The 20,562-nt window shown below is 37.8% G+C and overlaps 1 protein-coding gene across 1 annotated transcript in view; it reads left to right on the forward strand.

Moving 5' to 3' along the window:
- Positions 1-20,562, forward strand: part of DTNB (dystrobrevin beta) — a 230,399-nt gene that overhangs the window by 11,706 nt on the left and 198,131 nt on the right. Inside the window, exons 2-3 of the mRNA XM_079720759.1 lie at positions 1,040-1,120; positions 4,712-4,925. Of these exons, the coding sequence (XP_079576885.1) occupies positions 1,040-1,120; positions 4,712-4,925 (295 nt within the window). The remainder of the gene's footprint in view (positions 1-1,039; positions 1,121-4,711; positions 4,926-20,562) is intronic.

Below are 20,562 nucleotides of genomic sequence, written 5' to 3' on the forward strand. Positions count from 1 at the left end.
TGTTCTAGTTACTATGGCTATATATTACTTATCCCCAAAGAGTCATTTATTTTGTTTATACCTTTTTGGGGTCTAAAATTAGAACAGCATCCAGTGCTTATGTCTTGACTTTGCTGCATGATGTCTCAGGCCTCCGTTGGAAGACTCAGAGACTCAGGGCTGGATCATTTGTTGCCTTGCTCACTTACATGTTTGGTAATTGCTACTGACTTTCAGCTGATAGACTCAGTTTGTCTGGGTGTCGGTGTCTCTGTGTGGTTTCTCCATATCAGCTAGTTTGGGCTTCTTCACAACAGTGGTGTCCGGGTTCCTAGGGCAAGCATCCTGAGAGAGTACGAGCACAGACAAGCTGTCCCACATTTTATCGCCCATCTTCAGAAGTCAGGCAGTGTTCCTCTGCCACACTTTATTCATTGAGGCAGTCACAGTGTCCTCAGGCGCAAGTGGAGGGAAATAATCTTTAGTTCTTGATGGGGAGGGGCAGCATACTAGAGACATAAAAATATTGGTCTGGAAATACTGTTGTGTCCCTTTTTTGAAAAACACAGGCTGCCGCAGACCTGGAAGGGGAACTTAGAGATCAGCTGGTCCAGTTCCCTCATGTTATAGATGAGGACACTGAGGCTGAGAAGAAGGGATGTAACATGACCACGGTCATGGCCTATGGTTGGTGGTCAGACTGGGGCTGGAATTTAGCTTTCCTGACTCTAGGCTAGGATCTTCCCTGCTATACCACTTTTCTTCATTTTGCGGAATACGTAGTTCATTCACTCAAGTCATGAGTGGTCCTCCCCTCAGAGTTTTCTTAGGCTGGCAGACAGGATGATATAGGCAAAACTGCTGGCATTGTGCTTGGCATGGAGTGGGCACGCAGAAAGCATTTTTAACCCTTCTTCCTCACTTTGTGTTTTATCCAAAGAGGGCCTTGTTGACATGCTATGTATAGACTGTGCCAACACAATGGAATAGAGTCACTTCCCCAGCATGTGGAAATTAAATGGTAAATCTAGTTGAAGATTTTTTATTTGCCCCTTTTCAGGTGCTCAGAATTTTGATGTCATACGACTATCAACTTACAGAACAGCTTGCAAATTGCGATTTGTGCAAAAACGATGCAACCGTAAGTCATTTCTACTCATTCTATGATAGCTGGATAGAGCTCTTGATAATATAGAAGATTTTAATGTGTTTTAGTCATATTGTAATGTTAATTGAATTATTTTGTCTTAAGTGTTTATCAGAATATAAGCTTTGTAATGGAAAGAGCTTGTTAATTTATTCTGGGTGCCCTCAAAATATTTAAGAAACTCAATAAGGTAACTAGTTTTGAGATTAATTAATTCTTTATTTTTTTAAAAAAATTGTTTGTTTATTTATTTATTTATTTATGGCTGTGTTGGGTCTTTGTTGCTGTGCGCGGGCTTTCTCTAGTTGCAGTGAGCGGGGGCTACTCTTCCTTGCGGTGTGCGGGCTTCTCATTGCGGTGGCCTCTCTTGTTGTGGAGCATGGACTCTAGGCACACGGGCTTCACTAGTTGTGGCATTCGGGCTCAGTAGTTGTAGCTCGCGAACTCTAGAGTGCAGGCTCAGTAGTTGTGACACACGGGCTTAGTTGCTCCGCGGAATGTGGGATCTTCCTGGACCAGGGCTTGAACCCGTGTCCCCTGCATCGGCAGGCGGATTCTTAACCACTGCGCCACCAGGGAAGTCTCAAGATTAATTAATTCTTTAAATGGGAGAATTGATTTCTCCTTGTCACTGTTTTTAATAAAAAGTTTTGTGTAAAATTAATACAGTTTATCAGCTTCTGGAGAGAAAGAAAAACTAATATTTTGATAAAAGCATAATAAAAATTAACTTTCTTGTTTAAACTTAATATAACACAAATCAGCCTTTTCTATAAGCAGTTGCTTCCACAATTGCTACTTATAAAATAAGTAAATTAAAATATTTGTAAAATGTATATAAAATCTCTCTTAATTTGTGTGTAGATGAACTAACTTAGAATTATTGTACTTTTCTCAGATATATGTGTGTGTGTGTGTATTAATGAAAAACTGTTTTGTGTAATGGAAAGAACATTAGCCTTAGAATGGGAAAACCTGTTTTACTCCAGGTTTTGTTTGTCATTTATTATAAACACGTGACCTTGGACAAGTCACTTTATATTTTAATACTTCTACACTACTTTAAGTCCTACTCAAAAATCCTAGCTTAAAGTTCTCTCCAAAGAGTTTACCATACCATCCTAGACCCAAGTCATATTTCTTCTCTGGTTTCCCAAAGCATTGTTTTCAAATTATGGGTTGTGGTCGACCTGTTAATGGTTCCTGAAACTGTTTTGGTGAGCTGTAGCCAGAATTTAAAGCATGTAATGGAGAAAAAAAAGGAGAAAGAAAAAAAAGTCAGAACGTAGCTTATGTGGTAAAGTATTTTGTGAAACGTGTTTTTTATATATCTAGAGGTGTGTGTGTGTGTTGATTTAAATATATTTGCATGTTGTTGTCAAAAAGTTTGAAAACCGCTGTCCTACAGGAACTACCATTTTTATACTTCTTCCCATAATTCTTGGAACACAGTAGTCTCTGTGTGGGCTGAGCTAGGCTAGTGGCATTAGTAATATAAAGTAAAAGATGCATTGTTCTAGCAGTTTTATTTTGTCACATATGATTCTTCAGTCCACCTGGAATTTTTTTACTCCAGAGTATAAGTAGGAGTCAGATTTCAATTTTTTCCATATATATGTTCAGTTGACCCTACACTATTTATTGAAAAGACCATCCTTTTTCTTCATTACTAAAAAAATCTTTTTCTCATATTCATTAGGAGAAATGTACAAGAATGTTCATAGCTGTGTCCATATGTGAAAGGATCTGCTTTTGGACTCTTGTGTTCCATTGGTCTGTTTGTCTGTCCTTGTACCAATAATCACTGTTAGAGCTTTATAGTATGTTCTGGGTACTTTGTTCTGTTTTACTTTTTAAGATTGAGACATTCTTGGCCTTTTTACATTTATTTTCACACAAATTTTAGAATTTGCTTGTTAATTTCTACTAAAAATGAACAAAAACTTCTGCTGGGATTTTTTTTAAGTATAATTTACGTATAACAAAATTCATCCTTTTAATGTATAGCCCTGTGGGATTTTGTTCGGACTACACTGAATCTGTAGATCAAGTTGGGGAGAATTGATGTATTTCCAGTGTTGAGATTTCATTTCTGTGAACCTGGTATATCCCTCCATTTATTTAGGTCTTTAAGTTTTGCTAATTGATATATTTTTTGGTAGAGATGTTGCACATCCTTTATTGGATTTATTCCTGAGTCCTGGTGTATATTTAGAAATACAGTGACTTTCATATCTTGATTTGTATCTAGCAGTCATTCTAGACGCAAATATTAATTTTAGTGATATACATGTAGAATCTTAATGATTTTCAATGTGTATAATTTTGTCATTTCTGAATAATGACAGTTACATTTATTTCCAATACTTGTACTGATAATTACTGCATATTTATATAGGTTAGGAGTTGAAGTACAATAGGAATGATGACAGTGGGCATTTCTTATCTTATTCCCAATATCAGAGGAGCGGCTTTCAACATTTTACTATTAAGTAATATGTTTGCTGCAGTTTTTTGTAGATATGCTTAATCAGATTAAGGAAATTTCCAAGTAGTGTGTTTCTTCATTTCTAAAGATAAAGTTTATTTTAGAAGTTTTCTTTTTGATAATAATTTGACTTAATTTCATTTTGATCACAGAGCATGGCTTATATGATTTTAATCCTTTAAAATTTATTGGGATTAGTTTTATGACTCAGGATAAGGTCAGTTTTTTTACATGTTCTTTGTGTTCTTGAAAATAAAGCATATTTTCTAATCACTGGGGGCAGGACTTCATATAGTGTCCATTATGCCTGCCTTGTTAGTTGTAAGTTTGTCTATGGCTGTACTTATTTTTTTTGTATGTTTGCTCTGTCACTTGCTAAGAGAGGTGTGTTAATATCTCCCACAAAGCCTGTGAATTTGTCTGTTGAGGTTCTGTTACATTTTGCATTGTGTATTTTTGAAGCTACAAAGGGGAGGCAAAACTTTACTTCTACCCTCTCAGGGTCTCCAGTGGAGCCTGAGAATTAAATTGACATAAGACAGATTAACAGGAGAAAAGCATATGGATTTTTACATGTACATGGGAGCCCCCATAGGAAAATGAAAACCCAAAGGAGTGAGTAGGCCTAAGTGCTTATGTACTAAGTTGAACAAAGAGTGGCAGTTGTGGAAAAATAACTAAAATATGTCAGGAGACTAAAGATAAGAATTATTTTAACGAAGTCTGCAGATTTCACTCAGACTCAATTCACCATCTCTAGTGATGAGGATGTTTCTTTCCTCTTGGAATAGGGAGGGCATTTTTCACATGGGACTTTTATTTCCTGCTTTTGGGAAGAAAAGCAGAGGTCAGAGTGTCCTTCTTGGCATCTGCTGCCTTTTAGGTGTCTTTAGCTCAAACTACTCTGTATGCCAAAGTGGCATATCTTGGGGTGACACATTCTGCCACCCTTCACTATTCTATTAAATGTAAATAAATGTAAAGTTCTTATATCTTTCTGCTGAATTAAAACTTTTGAATTGTTGAAAAAGTTACAGAATAAACACAAAGTTTGTGTTGACAAAATAAACACAAAGTTTATTTTCTTTGTGTTCCAGTCCATCTTGTTGATATCTGGAACATGATTGAAGCCTTCCGAGACAATGGCCTTAATACACTGGACCATACCACTGAGATCAGTGTGTCTCGCCTCGAGACCGTCATCTCATCCATCTACTACCAGCTGAACAAGCGCCTTCCTTCTACTCACCAAATCAGTGTGGAACAGTCCATCAACCTCCTCCTCAACTTTATGATTGCTGCATATGACAGGCTAGTACCTGCCCTGCTTAATCCATTTTAAGAATGTTTCTCTTCTAATCATCCTTCTTCTGTACTGCCTTGCCAAGGGTTGTCAACTTAGAATCACAGTTAAAAGGGAAATGAATTAGTACAAGTCCCTTCTAAAGACTGGTTAAATGCCAGAGTGACTTACTGTCTTGGGGCATGTCACATATTAACCTCTGTAACATTAGGGAGATTCACAACACTTGAGACATAATTGTTTGGTAAAATTGTTGGTACCTTAATATAGCTGTTCTCTGTCCAGTGAAATATAGCCAAGGGGTACATTTGATTATGAGGCTTTCTATTTGACTTTTAAACTAACTTTTCTTTACTATGTAATAGCAATTGCCTTTGGACTGTAGTATCTTGTTTTCTCTTTATTTATGTTTAGGATTCTATTTTAATTCTTTTCAATGTAGAACATTGTGTTCTAAACCTTAAAACAATAGAAGAAAACTAAATGTCCTCCAAATTAAAATGGAAATGAGTTGTTATATTTGTATTTATGGAGAATTAAGTTGGTATGATAAAAAATAAAAAAGAAATCATAAATGATGGAAGCACAGAGGTTAATATTTATTTTCTGGGAACCAGGAGTTCAGATGTCTGATCCCTGCTGTACTATCAGCAATGTGATTTGGATGGGTTAATTCTCTCTGCTTCATTTTTCTCTCTGTAGGAAAATGAGTTCATATATTTGTAGAATGCTATTAGTTATACTTCATAATATTCAGGGTTCTGTGAATTAATGGTAAAACCATACAAGTGTCAAGGCCAAGTCACAACATAGGCACTCACTAAATTCACTTTTTTAAAAAAATTATTTATTTATTTATTTTTGGCTGTGTTGGGTCTTCGTTTCTGTGCGAGGGCTTTCTCTAGTTGCGGCGAGCGGGGGCCACTCTTCATCACGGTGCGTGGGCCACTCTTCATTGCAGTGCGCGGGCCTCTCACTGTCGCGGCCTCTCGTTGCTGAGCACAGGCTCCAGACGCACAGGCTCAGTAGTTGTGGCTCACAGGCCCAGTTGCTCCGCGGCATGTGGGATCTTCCCAGACCAGGGCTCGAACCCGTGTCCCCTGCATTGGCAGGCAGATTCTCAACCACTGCGCCACCAGGGAAGCCCCCACATTTTTATAAGATGTTATCAAATTAGATATTCCATCCATTTAATAAAAAATTATTTAAAGAAATTTGAATTTTTAAAACATGAGTGTACATGCAACATATGTCCCGGAATTCTAATGCCATTTTTTTAGCAGTTAATCTGGTAGGTTAAGTTTATATTGTCCAAGGAATGACTCTTCTGATGTAAAAACCTTAGTAAAAACCATTATTCTGTGGTGAGTAAGCAGCACCTTATCGTGACACTGACTCACTGAGTAAGTCAGTTCAGGGCCACACAACACAAATTAATTTAAGAAACTTTTTAAAGTCAGAAATAAAAGTCATCTTAGAGCCTAAAAGTGATAAAGCAGAGATTATAGACTTTGGCTCCATAATTATATCAAATAAGTACTACAGCTAAAGAAGGGAGGAGAAAAGAGAGTGAAGAGATAGCAAAAGGGAGAATGGGAAGACCAAAGGTCAGGGCAGAAGGTACAGAGGTGTCCTGGGACACAGTCGGAGAAAGCTGGACACAGGCACAAAGAGACAAAGGAAAAGAAAAAACAGGCAGTAGATCAGCAGGAGGGCACACTGAAGAGAACTAGGAAAGCAAAAAGAGATGAATGAGTTAAGAAGAGTAAAGAATATAGTATGGCAGGGGGGAGTTTGGTAATTCTCAACTCATATCCTGTTTAAAATGTTGACCGTGGGCATCAGAATAAATCATCACATCTTTACTGACCTTGAAATCTTTATATGACAAGAGCTTATTTAGTTAGCTCTCTGGAAATTTGAAATTGGCTTTCATGTACTGGAAAAAAGAAAGGATCCGGTTATCAGAATTTTATTTTTGAAAATCAGGGCATTTTGTTGTTAAATACTTCCAAAAGTAGTAGTCTCTTTATAGATTGGCCACTTTGTTATTTAAGCTGGAGAGTCCCTTTGGTATGTAGAATTCCTATTGTTTTAACTGATCTTTTCAAGCTTTTGTGTTTCATAATTTCTCAAAGTTAAAATTTGAATACAGCAATTAACTTAATTATTAAATTCCCTCACCTCCACATTCATAGTCAAATTTTTGGTCAGGTTGCTTCTGATTATTATAATAGATTGTGAGACCCTAAAACAATTATCAGGAACAAATAGGATCTAAGACTTTCTCCCTTAAGCATGTATTTTCTTAGGAATTAATTTTTTTAATACTTAGATTTAAAATATTTCACATTGGACAATTAAAAACATTGAAAAGTATGAAGAATGGTATTATAAACATCTGTGTGTAGACTTTAAACTATGAGGAATAGCCAAAACATTCTGTTAGCCTCAGTTTTTTCCTCTTTCAGGTCCTCAGTACCACAGTTACAGTACCATAGGTACATGGTCTGGTCCGAAGGTACAGCAGGTGATGCTCTAACCAACATTCTTTTCTTCTTTTTTTTTTTTTTTTGATAACAAGGATATCCAAATTCCCAGTGTGAGGGATAGGAAACCTTCCTTCCTCTTCTTCAGTTGAGCTGATTTAGTGATTTAGAGCTTGGGATTTATAAACCTCCTTTCTGTTTCCAACCTCGGTGTTAGTTCCACGTCTTCAGCTATAAGCAATAGAAAGCCTACTCAGATGGGCTTTCACAGTAACTGGAGCAATAGGCTCACATAACAGAGGAGCCAGAGACAGGATTGTGGTTGAATCAGGGCCTTGGCTGCATTTCTTCTTTTTTTTTTTAATATTTATTTATTTGGCTGCACCGGGTCTTTAGTTGCGGCATGGGGGATCTTTTAGTTGCGGCATGCGAGATCTTAAGTTGTGGCATGTGGGATCTAGTTCCCTGACCAGGGATCAAACCTGGGCCTGCTGCATTGGGAGCATGGAGTCTTAGCCACTGGACCACCAGGGAAATCCCTGCATGTCTTTATAGTGGTCTTGGCTTTGACCTTCTCTTCTATTAGCTTCATCCTTATGCTGACTTCAAAAAATGCCTGTTACAGCTACTAAATGCTTCCTGTCAAGTCTAGGTGGGGGAGAGAGCCAGTTTTCTTTCAACACTGAACAAAAGTACCTGAGCCTCCCTCCAGGTATGTGCGTTTGGGCCATGTATGTGTAAGTGGTAGGCTTTTTAGCTGAAACAAAGGATTTGTGTCTTTGGGACAGAGGATAGTTAAATTCTCACCCTCACCCTGTGTTGCCTTATCATGGGGATGGTTGGACTAGATATGAAGGTGTTGACCACAGTGTTCACTACTAAACTCCTTGAAGTGCATTATAAACTTGTGGTTCCCTTTCTTGTTAAATAGTCCTACTCTCCATCCAGTTCCTTAAACCTGAAAGTCGTTATAACTCTTCCTTCTCCGTCAGCTCCCACATCCAGTCGGTTACCAAGTTCTTTCACTTCTACCTCTTGAATATCCTTCAGGTCTATGTACTTCTCTCCATCCCCACTGCTACCATCCCAGACCACCAGCATCATCTTTCACCTGGACTACTGCTACAGCTTCTAAGTGATTTTTTTCCCATATACTCTTTTTTCTCTCATTCATTCTTAGAAATAATAAACATCCACCAACCCACTATCTAATCCAGGAACTTGAACCTTGACAATAATTTACATTTATCTCTGCTAACCCATCCCACTGACCTACACTTAACTAAGGCGAACCCTATTCTGATTTTGTATTATCATTTCCTTGCATCTTAAAAAACATTTTTGTTCACATGTATGGACATTAATAAAGTATTGTTTAATTTTAAATATTTTTATAATTATAAAAAGAGTGCCATACTAATGTACTATTATCTGATTTATCTTTTTCAGCCAGTAACATATTTTAAAGATTCATTCATGTTGCATTTATGTAGTTCAGTTATTTTAACTGTTATATAACATTCTGTTGTGTTTCTATACCATTCTGGTGTTTTCCAGATTTTTGCTCTAAGAAACAACACTGCTTGGAATATTCTTATTTGTGTCCAAGTGTTTCTCTTGGTTCTAAACTGAGGAATAGGATTGCTGAGCTGTGGGGTATATGAAAGCTCAGCTTTACTCTGAACTGATATTTAGAAAGTATAAAATTATTTTTCCAAATTGTACCCATACATAAGAGATCCTTTTGATTCACATTCTGTAAGCCTTACAATTCCTGGACTTCTTAGTTTTTGCTAAATGACATTTCATTGTTATCTTGATTTGCATTTTCTTGATTACTGAGCATGTTCATATGTTTCTTGGCCATATCTATTACTTCTGTGAAATGCCTCTTTGTGTCTTTTGCCCATTATTCTAGTGTTATTTTTTCTTTTTATATTGATTGGTAAGAATTCTTCCTATAATTTAGATAACAATCCTTTCTTGATTATGTGTGTTGCACATATATTCTCCCAATTTATAGCTTGATTTTTTTTACTTTTCTTAAGATGTCTTCTTCATAAAATGTTTTTTAACGAAAAATGTCAAACATATACAAACATAGAAAGAATATTATAGTAACAATGTGCCTGTTACACAGCTTCCATAATTACCAATACATGGCCAGTCTTATTTCATCTATATCCCCAGGCTCTCCATCTCCCTTCTCCCCACTTTCTTATTTCGAGGCAAATCTCACATGTCGTTATCATTTCATATGTAAATATTCCAGTGCATACATATTTCTAAAAGATGGGATGCTTTAAAAAAATTACCATAATGCCCTTATCTCACCTGAAAATTAATATAAATATTAATATGTTAAAATATCCATTTCACTAATTCTCTTATAAATTTTTATTTTATTTTATTTTATTTTATTTATTTATTTTTGCTTTACACGGGCCTCTCACTGCTGTGGCCTCCCCCATTGCGGAACACAGGCTCCGGATGCAAAGGCCCAGCGGCCATGGCTCACGGGCCGAGCCGCTCCGCGGCATGTGGGATCTTCCCAGACTGGGGCATGAACCCATGTCCCCTGCATTGGCAGGCGGACTCTCAACCGCTGTGCCACAAGGGAAGCCCTAACTTTTTATTTTTTATGTTGTTTAATTTGAGACTCAAATAAGGTCCATGTATTGCAGTTGATTTTTTTAAAAATTTATTTATTTATTATTATTTTTTAACACCTTTATTGGAGTATAATTGCTCTACAATGGTGTGTTAGTTTCTGCTTTATAACAGTGAATCAGCCATACATTTACATATATCCCCATATCTCCTCCCTCTTGCATCTCCCTCCCACCGTCCCCATCCCACCCCTCTAGGCGGTCACAAAGCACCGAGCTGATCTCCCTGTGCTATGCGGCTGCTTCCCCACTAGCTATCGATTTTACATTTGGTAGTGTACGTATGTCCATGCCACTCTCTCACTTCGTCCCAGCTTACCCTTCCCCTCCTGGTGTCCTCAAGTCCATTCTCTACATCTGCGTCTTTATTCCTGTCCTGCCCCTAGGTTCTTCAGAACCATTTTTTTTTTCTTTAGATTCCATATATATGTGTTAGCATATGGTATTTGTTTTTCTCTTTCTGACTTACTTCACTGTGTATGACAGACTAGGTCCATCCACCTCACTACAAATAATTCAATTTCGTTTCTTTTTATGGCTGAGTAATATTCCATTGTATATATGTGCCATATCTTCTTTATCCATTCATCTGTCGATGGACACTTAGGTTGCTTCCATGTCCTGGCTATTGTAAATAGAGCTGCAACGAACATTGTGGTACATGACTCTTTTTGAATTATGGTTTGCTCAGGGTATATGACCAGTAGTGGGATTGCTGGGTCGTATGGTAGTTCTAGGTTTTAGTTTTTTGAGGAAGCTCCATAGTGTTCTCCATAGTGGCTGTATCAATTTACATTCCCACCAACAGTGCAAGAGGGTTCCCTATTCTCCACACCCTCTCCAGCATTTATTGTTTGTAGATTTTTTGATAATGGCCATTCTGACTGGTGTGAGGTGATACCTCATTGTAGTTTTGCTTTCCATTCTCTAATGATTAGTGATGTTGAGCATCCCTTCATGTGTTTGTTGGCAATCTGTATATCTTCTTTGGAGAAATGTCTATTTAGGTCTTCTGCTCATTTTTGGATTGGGTTGTTTGTATTTTTGTTATTGAGCTGCATGAGCTGCTTATAAATTTTGGAGATTAATCCTTTGTTAGTTGCTTCGTTTGCAAATATTTTCTCCCTTTCTGAGGGTTGTCTTTTGGTCTTGTTTATGGTTTCCTTTGCTGTGCAAAAGCTTTGCAGTTTCATTAGGTCCCATTTGTTTATTTTTGTTTTTATTTCCATTTCTCTAGGAGGTGGGTCAAAAAGGATCTTGCTGTGATTTATGTCATAGAGTGTTCTGCCTATGTTTTCCTCTAAGAGTTTGATAGTGTCTAGCCTTACATTTAGCTCTTTAATCATTTTAAGTTTATTTTTGTGTATGGTGTTAAGGACTGTTCTAATTTCATTCTTTTACATGTAGATGTCCAGTCAGCACCACTTATTGAAGAGGCTGTCTTTTCTCCATAGTATATTCTTGCCTCCTTTATCAAAAATAAGGTGACCATATGTGTGTGGGATTATCTCTGGGCTTTCTATCCTTTTCATTGATCTATATTTCTGTTTTTGTCCCAGTACCATACTGTCTTGATTACTGTAGCTTTGTAGTATAGTCTGAAGTCTGGGAGCCTGATTCCTCCAGCTCTGTTTATCTTTCTCAAGATTGCTTTGGCTATTCGGGGTCTTTTGTATTTCCATACAAATTGTGAAATTTTGTTCTGGTTCTGTGAAAAATGCCATTGGTAGTTTGATAGGGATTGCACTGAATCTGTGGATTGCTTTGGGAATTATGCTCATTTTCACAGTGTTAATTCTTCTAATCCAAGAATATGGTTTATCTCTCCAGCTGTTTGTATCATCTTTAATTTCTTTCATCAGTGTCATAGTTTTCTGCATACAGATCTTTTGTCTCCTTAGGTAGGTTTATTCCTAGGTATTTTATTCTTTATGTTGCAATGTAAATGGGAGTGTTTCCTTAATTTTTCTTTCAGATTTTTCATCATTAGTTTATAGGCATGCAAGAGATTTCTGTGCATTAATTCTGTATCCTGCTACTCTACCAAGTTCATTGATTAGCTCTAGTAGTTTTCTCGTAGCATCTTTAGGATTCTCTACGTATAGTATCATGTCATTTGCAAACAGTGACAGTTTTATTTCTTCTTTTCCGATTTGGATTCCTTTTATTTCTTTTTCTTCTCTGATTGCTGTGACTAAAACCTCCCAAACTGTGTTGAATAATAGTGGCAAGACTGGACAACCTTGTCTTGTTCCTGATCTTAGAGCAAATGGTTTCAGTTTTTCACCATTGAGAACGATATTTGCTGTGGGTTTGTCATATATTGCCTTTATTATGTTGAGGTAAATTCCCTCTATGCTTACTTTCTGGAGGGTTTTTATCATAAATGGGTGTTGAATTTTGTCAAAAGCTTTTTCTGCATCTATTGAGATGATCATATGGTTTTTATCCTTCAATTTGTTAATATGGTGTATCACATTGATTGATTTGCGTATGTTGAAGAATCCTAGCATTCCTGGGATAAACCCCACTTGATCGTGGTATATGATCCTTTTAATGTGCTGTTGGATTCTGTTTCCTAGTATTTTGTTGAGGATTTTTGCATCTATGTTCGTCAGAGATATTGGCCTGTAGTTTTCCTTTTTTGTGACCTCTTTGTCTGGTTTTGGTATCAGGGTGATGGTGGCCTCATAGAATGAGTTTGGGAGTGTTCCTCTCTCTGCTATATTTTGGAAGAGTTTGAGAAGGATAGGTGTTAGCGCTCCTGTAAATGTTTGGTAGAATTCACCTGTGAAGCCATCTGGTCCTGGACTTTGGTTTGTTGGAATATTTTTAATCACAGTTTCAATTTCAGTGCTTGTGATTGGTCTGTTTATATTTTCTATTTCTTCCTGGTTCAGTCTCGGAAGGTTGTGCTTTTCTAAGAATTTGTCCGTTTCTTCCAGGTTGTCCATTTTATTGGCATAGAGTTGCTTGTAGTAATCTCTCATGATCCTTTGTATTTCTGCAGTTTCAGTTGTTACTTCTTTTTCATTTCTAATTCTGTTGATTTGAGTTTTCTCCCTTTTTGTCTTGATGAGTCTGGCTAATAGGTTATCAATTTTGTTTTTCTTAAAGAACCATCTTTTAGCTTTATTTTCTTTGCTGTTGTTTCTTTCATTTGTTTTTCATTTATTTCTGATCTGATCTTTATGATTTCTTTCCTTCTGCTAACTTTAGGGGTTTTTTGTTTTTCTTTCTCTAATTGCTTTAGGTGTAAGTTTAGGTTATTTATTTGAGATGTTTCTTGTTTCTTGAGGTAGGATTGTATTCATGTAAACTTCCATCTTAGAACTGATTTTGCTGCATCCCATAGGTTTTGGGTCGTTGTGTTTTCATTGTCGTTTGTTTCTAGGTATTTTTGATTTCCTCTGTTATCTCTTGGTTAGTTAGTAGTGTATTGTTTAGCCTCCATTTGTTTGTATTTTTTTTTTTTTTTTTTTTTTTTTTTGTGCGGTACGTGGGCCTCTCACTGTTGTGGCCTCTCCCGCTGCGGAGCACAGGCTCCGGACGCGCAGGCTCAGCTGCCATGGCTCACGGGCCCAGCCGCTCCGCGGCATGTGGGATCTTCCCGGTCCGGGGCACGAACCCGTGTCCCCTGCATCGGCAGGCGGACTCTCAACCACTGCGCCACCAGGGAAGCCCTGTTTGTATTTTTTACAATTTTTTTCCTGTAATTGATACCTAGTCTCATAGCGTGTGGTCAGATAAGATACTTGATACGATTTCAATTTTCTTAAATTTACCAAGGCTTGATTTGTGACCCAAGATATGATCTATCCTGGAGAATGTTCATGAGCACTTGAGAAGAAAGTGTATTCTGTTGTTTTTGGATGGAATGTCCTATAAATGTCAATTAAGTCCATCTTGTTTAATGTATCATTTGAAGCTTGTGTTTCCTTATTTATTTTCATTTTGGATAATCTGTCCATTGGTGAAAGTGGGGTGTTAAAGTCCCCTGCTATGATTGTGTTACTATCGATTTCCCCATTTATGGCTGTTTCCATTTGCCTTATGTATTGAGGTGCTCCTATGTTGGGTGCATAAATATTTACAATTGTTATATCTTCTTCGTGGATCTTCCCTTGATCATTATGTAGTGTCCTGCTTTGTCTCTTGTAATAGTCTTTATTTTAAAGTGTATTTTGTCTGATGTGAGAATTGCTACTCCAGCTTTCTTTTGATTTCCATTTGCATGGAATATCTTTTTTTTCCCCTCACTTTCAGTCTGTATGTGTCCTTAGGTCTGAAGTGGGTCTCTTGCAGGCCGCATATATTCTGGTCTTGTTATTGTATCCATTCAGCCAGTCTGTGTCTTTTGGGTGGTGCATTTAATCCATTTACATTTAAGGTAATTATCGATATGTATGTTCCTGTTACCATTTTCTTAATTGCTTTAGGTTTGTTATTGTAGGTCTTTTCCTTCTCTTGTGTTTCCTGCCCAGAGAAGTTCCTTTAGCATTTGTTGTAAAGCTTGTCTGGTGGTGCTGAATTCTCTTAGCTTTTGCTTGTCTGTAAAGGTTTTAATTTCTCCATCGAATCTGAATGAGATCCTTGCTGGGTAGAGTAATCTTGGTTGTAGGTTTTTCCCTTTCATCACTTTAAATATGTCCTGCCACTGCCTTCTTCCTTGGAGAGTTTCTGGTGAAAGATCAGCTGTTAACCTTATGGCGATTCCCTTCTATGTTATTTGGTACTTTTCGCTTTCTGCTTTTGATATTTTTTCTGTGTATTTAATTTTTAATAGTTTGATTAATATGTGTCTTGACATGTTTCTCATTGGATTTATCCTGTATGGGACTTTCTGAGCTTCCTGGACTTGATTGACTATTTCCTTTCCTATATTAGGGAAGTTTTCAACTACAATCTCTTCAAGTATTTTCTCAGTGCCTTTCTTTTTTTTCTTCTTCCGGGACCCCTATAATTCAAATGTTGGTGCATTTAACGTTGTCCCAAAGGTCTCTGAGACTGTCCTCAATTCTTTCCATTCTTTTTTCTTTATTCTGCTCTGCAACAGTTATTTCCACTATTTTATCTTCCAGGTCACTTATCTGTTCTTCTGCCTCATTTATTCTGCTATTGATTCCTTCTAGAGAAGTTTTAACTTCGTTTATTGTGTTGTTCATCATTGTTTGCTCTTTAGTTCTTCTAGGTCCTTGTTAAGCTTTTCCTGTATTTTCTCCATTCTGTTTCCAAGATTTTGGATCATCTTTACTATCATTACTCTGAATTCTTTACCTGGTAGACTGCCTGTTTCCTCTTTATTTGTTTGGTCTGGTGGTTTTTTACCTTGCTCCTTCATCTGCTGTGTTTTCTCTGTCTTCTCATTTTCCTTAACTGTTTTTGGGTCTCGTTTTTCAGGCTGCAGGTTCGTGGTTCCTGTTGCTTTTGGTGTCTGCCCCCAGTGGCTAATGTTGGTTCAGTGGGTTGTGTAGGCTTCCTAGTGGAGGGGACTGGTGCCTGTGTTCTGGTGGGTGGGGCTGGATTTTGTCTTTCTGGTGTGCAGGACTGCGTTCAGTGGTGTGTTTTGGTGTGTCTGTGACCTTATTATGATTTTAGGCAGCCTCTCTGCTAATGGGTGGCGTTGTGTTCCTGTCTTGCTAGTTGTTTGGCATAGGGTGTCCAGCACTGTAGCTTGCTCGTCATTGAGTGGAGCTGGGTCTTAGCGTTGAGCTGGAGATCTTTGGGAGAGCTTTTGCTGTTTGATATTACGTGGAGCCGGGAGGTCTCTGGTGGACCAGTGTCCTGAACTCAGCTTTCCCACCTCAGAGGCACAGGCCTGGCACCCAGCCAGTGCACCAAGACCCTGTCAGCCACACAGCTCAGAAGAAAAGGGAGAAAAAAATAAAGAAAAATAAATAAATAAAAAGAAATAAAGTTATTAAAATAAAGAAATTATTTAAAATAAAAATGATTAAAAAATAATTAAAAAATAAAAGAAAGTAAGAAAAGAGGGAGAACCAAACCGAAAAAGAAATCCACCAATGATAACAAGTGCTAAAATCTATAGTAAAAAGAAAAAAAAAAAGAACCAGACAGACAGAACCCTTGAGCAAATGGTTGAAGCAAAGCCATACAGAGAAACTCACACAAAGCATACACATACACACTCACAAAAAGAGAAAAAGGAAAAAAAAAAGTATGTATCTATCTCTCTCTCTATATATATATATACAAAAAAGGAAGAGAACAACCAAATCAATAAACAAATCTACCAGTGATAATAAACTCTAAATATAAACTAAGATAAACATAAAACCAGAAACAAATTAGATGCAGAAAGCAAACCCCAAGTCTACAGTTGCTCCTAAAGTCCACCAGCTTTAATTTTGGGATGATTTGTTGTCTGTTCAGGTATTCCAGAGATGCAGGGTATATCATGTTGATTGTGGAGATTTAATCCGCTGCTCCTGAGGCTGCTGGGAGAGATTTCCCTTTCTCTTCTTTGTTTGCACAGCTCCCGGGGTTCAGCTTTGGATTTGGCCCTGCCTCTGCTTGTAGGTCGCCTGAGGGCGTCTGTCCCCTTGTGGGAAGTCTGAGGTCTTCTGCCAGCCTTCAGTAGGTGTTCTGTAGGAGTTGTTCAACATGTAGATGTATTTCTGATGTATTTGTGGGGAGGAAGGTGATCTCCACTTCTTACTCCTCTGCCATCCTGAAGGTCTCCCTGCAGTTGATATTCTTTTAAGATTCTTTTAATCCGTAGGCTCTCCCTTCCTCTCTCTCTTTTTACCCTAGAGATTACAGTATGTATTCTTGATTTTTCAAAGTCTAAGATTAATTGGTACCATTACTCTCTTTCTAGGTAATACAAAGACTGATGTGTTTCTATACCATTTTGGTTTTAGGACACTTTAATTTCATTTACCCATTCTTTTATGTCATTGAGATTGTGTATTTTTATTTTATATATATTTAAAATCAAGCAGGCCTGATTAATTTTTTTATACAGTGAGCATCATTTAATTTATAGGTAAACTAAATGATGTTGACTATAATAAAATAGTGTCTGCTTAATTTAAAATATACTAGTTTTGTTGTTTTTCACTTGCTCCTGCATTTTTTTTTTTTTTTTTTTTTTTTTGTGGTATGCGGGCCTCTCACTGCTGTGGCCTCTCCCGTTGCGGAGCACAGGCTCCGGATGCGCAGGCTCAGCAGCCATGGCTCACGGGCCCAGCCGCTCCGCGGCATATGGGATCCTCCCAGACCGGGGCACGAACCCGTATCCCCTGCATCGGCAGGCGGACTCTCAACCACTGCGCCACCAGGGAGGCCCGCTCCTGCATTTTTAAGCTTCCATCAGGAATTCTTTTCTTTCTTCCTGAAGAACACCCTTTGGCATTTCCTTTCTGCAAGTCAGATTGTGGCACGTTGTCTTAATTTTTGTTTGAAAATTTCATTCTCATACTTTAAGAATATTTTCATTTGATATATGAGTTTTTGGTTGACAATTGTTTTCTTTCAACATTTTAAGAATATTGTTCTAGTATTTTTTTAGCTTCCATAATTTCTGATGAGAAATCAATAGTGAATATAATTTTAGCCGCTTTGATGGTAATCTCTCAATTTCCTCTGGCAACTCTTAAGATATTCTTTATTTTCTTTTCTTTTTTCTTTTGGTTTTCAGCAATATTACCATGATGCCAGATGCATCATTCTTATCTCATAATCCTTAAATATAATAAGCAGAGTTATTGTAAGATCTGTGCTTGTAATCCAATATCTAGGTTCCCTATGGTTCTTTTTGTACTGTTAGCTTTTTTCGTTCATGTCATCTTACTTCCTCTCTGCCTTGTTATTTTTTATTATGTGAGACACATATTCCAAAATTATTTTTTATTTTTATTACGTACCAGTCATTATATTGCAAAATTATTTGCAGAAATACTTTGAGGCCTAGGATAATGTTTTCCTACAGAGAGTGTTTATGTTTTCTTCTGCCAGGTGCCTGGAGACCATAACAGTCCAGAAGCGCCTGAGTTATTTCCAGTTCAGCCCATGTGAGGCCCTGTTTTACTTCTGCACACTAGTGCTTTTAGGTGCAACCTTTGGGCTTTCAACCCAGAGTAATGGGAGCAGGAGTGGGCAGTTCCGTCAGGATTCAACGTTCCACATCTCTCTTCTAGCCCCTTAATACTATCAAAGAGTTACTACTCTGTACTTCAGCCTTTCTGGTGCCCTTCTGAAATCAGAAAATCGCTTGCATGGAAAAAGTAGTTTCAGTCATTGCACTCACCTCCCTGGGCATCCAGCTCCTTTGTATTAGGTAACTCAGTTGTTAGTCCTCCTTTGCATTCAGGGAGATTAAAAAATTTTTTTCCCATCCTTACTACTTTTCCTCAGAGGAAGAGGTGATTAGAATTAACTAGTCTGTCATTACCAAATATTTCCTCTGTTTTTATTTCTTTTTTCTCTTTTTCGGAATGTTGTCATATTTACTTCCTCTGTCTCCTATTGTTTCTCACATATGCTTCAATTCTTTAACTTGCTGCTTTCCTTTTATTTATTTTATTTTTTAATTAATTAATTTTTGACTGCGTTGAGTCTTCATTGCTGTGCATGGGCTTTCTCTAGTTGTGGTGAGTGGGGGCTGCTCTTCGTTGTGGTACACAGGCTTCTCATTGTCATGGCTTCTCTTTTTGTGGAGCATGGGCTCTAGGCACACAGGCTTCAGTAGTTGTGACGCACGGGCTTAGTTGCTCCACAGCATGTGGGATCTTCCCAGACCAGGGCTTGAACCCGTGTCCCTTGTATTGGCAGGTAGATTCTTTTTTTTTTTTTTTTTTTTGTGGTACGCGGGCCTCTCACTGTTGTGGCCCCTCCCGTTGCGGAGCACAGGCTCCGGACGCGCAGGCTCAGCGGCCATGGCTCACGGGCCCAGCCGCTCCATGGCACGTGGGATCCTCCCGGACCGGGGCACGAACCCGTGTCCCCTGCATCGGCAGGCAGACTCTCAACCACTGCGCCACCAGGGAAGCCCGGCAGGTAGATTCTTAACCACTGTGCCACCAGGGAAGCCCTCTCTGCTTCCTTTTAGAAGAGTTTATCAATCTGCATTTCTACTCATTAATATGTTCTTTGTCTAGAGCCATTCTACTGTTTGTCTCATCTGTTATGTTATTTTTTAGCTGTTGTATTTTACAAACCTAGAATATCTGATTCATTCTTTTTCATGATTTGTGTTTATTTCATATTGCTAATCTCTATCTCTTTTACTTTTATTATTTCTATTTTTTTATTGAAATATATTTGACATATAACATTATATTAGTTTCAGGTATTCAACATAATGATTCAATATTTGTATGTATTGTAAAATGATCATCACAATAATTCTAGTTAACATGTATCACCATACATAGTTATAAAAAGTTTTTTTTCTTGAGATGAAAACTTTTAAGATCTCTCTTAGCAACTTTCAGATATACACTACAGTATTTTAAGCTGTGGTTACCATGGTGTACATTACATCCCCATGACTTACTTATTTTATAACTGGAATTTTGTGTGTTTTGACCCCCTTAATCCATTTTGCCCACCCTCCACCCCCTGCTTCTGGCAGCCACCAATCTGTTCTCTATATCTCTGAACGGGGGACTTTTTTTTTTTTAATTTTTTTTAGTTTACACATAAAAGCAAGATCATATGGTATTTGTCTTTTCCCTTCTGACTTATTTCACTTAGCATACTGCCCTCAAAGTCCATCCATGTTGTTGCAAATGCAAGATTTCCTTCTTTTTTTATGACTGAGTAATATTTCATTGTATGTATGTATGTGTATGTGTATACGTATATATATACATACACATACATACACACCATGTTTCCTTTATCTAGTCATACATTGATTGACACTTAGATTGCTTCCATGTCTTGGCTGTTCTAAGTAATGGTGCAGTGAACGTGAGGGTGTATGTATCTTTTTGAGTTAGTGTTTTCATTTTCTTCATATAAATGCCCAGAAATGGAATTTCTGGATCATTTGGTAGTTCTATTTCTACATTTTTGAGGAATTTTTATACTGTTTTCCATAGTGCCTGCACTAGTTTACATTCCCACCAGCCGTGCACAACGGTTCCCTTTTCTCCACATCCTCACCAGCACTTGTTATTTATTGTTTTTGATAATAGCCATTCTAAGATGTGTGAGGTGAAATCCCACTGTGGTTTTGATTTGCATTTCCCTGAAAATGTCTGTTTTCATATGTCTCTCTTTTTTTTTTTTTTCGGTACGTGGGCCTCTCACTGTTGTGGCCTCTCCCATTGCGGAGCACAGGCTCCAGATGCACAGGCTCAGAGGCCATGGCCCACGGACCCAGCTGCTCCATGGCATGTGGGATCCCCCTGGACCAGGACACAAACGCGTGTCCCCTGCATCGGCAGGCAGACTCTCAACCACTGTGCCACCAGGGAATCCCTCATATGTCTCTTTGATATATTTATGTTTATTTT

Source organism: Hyperoodon ampullatus (genome assembly GCF_949752795.1).
Source record: "Hyperoodon ampullatus genome assembly, chromosome: 15".
Lineage (NCBI taxonomy): Eukaryota > Metazoa > Chordata > Mammalia > Artiodactyla > Ziphiidae > Hyperoodon > Hyperoodon ampullatus.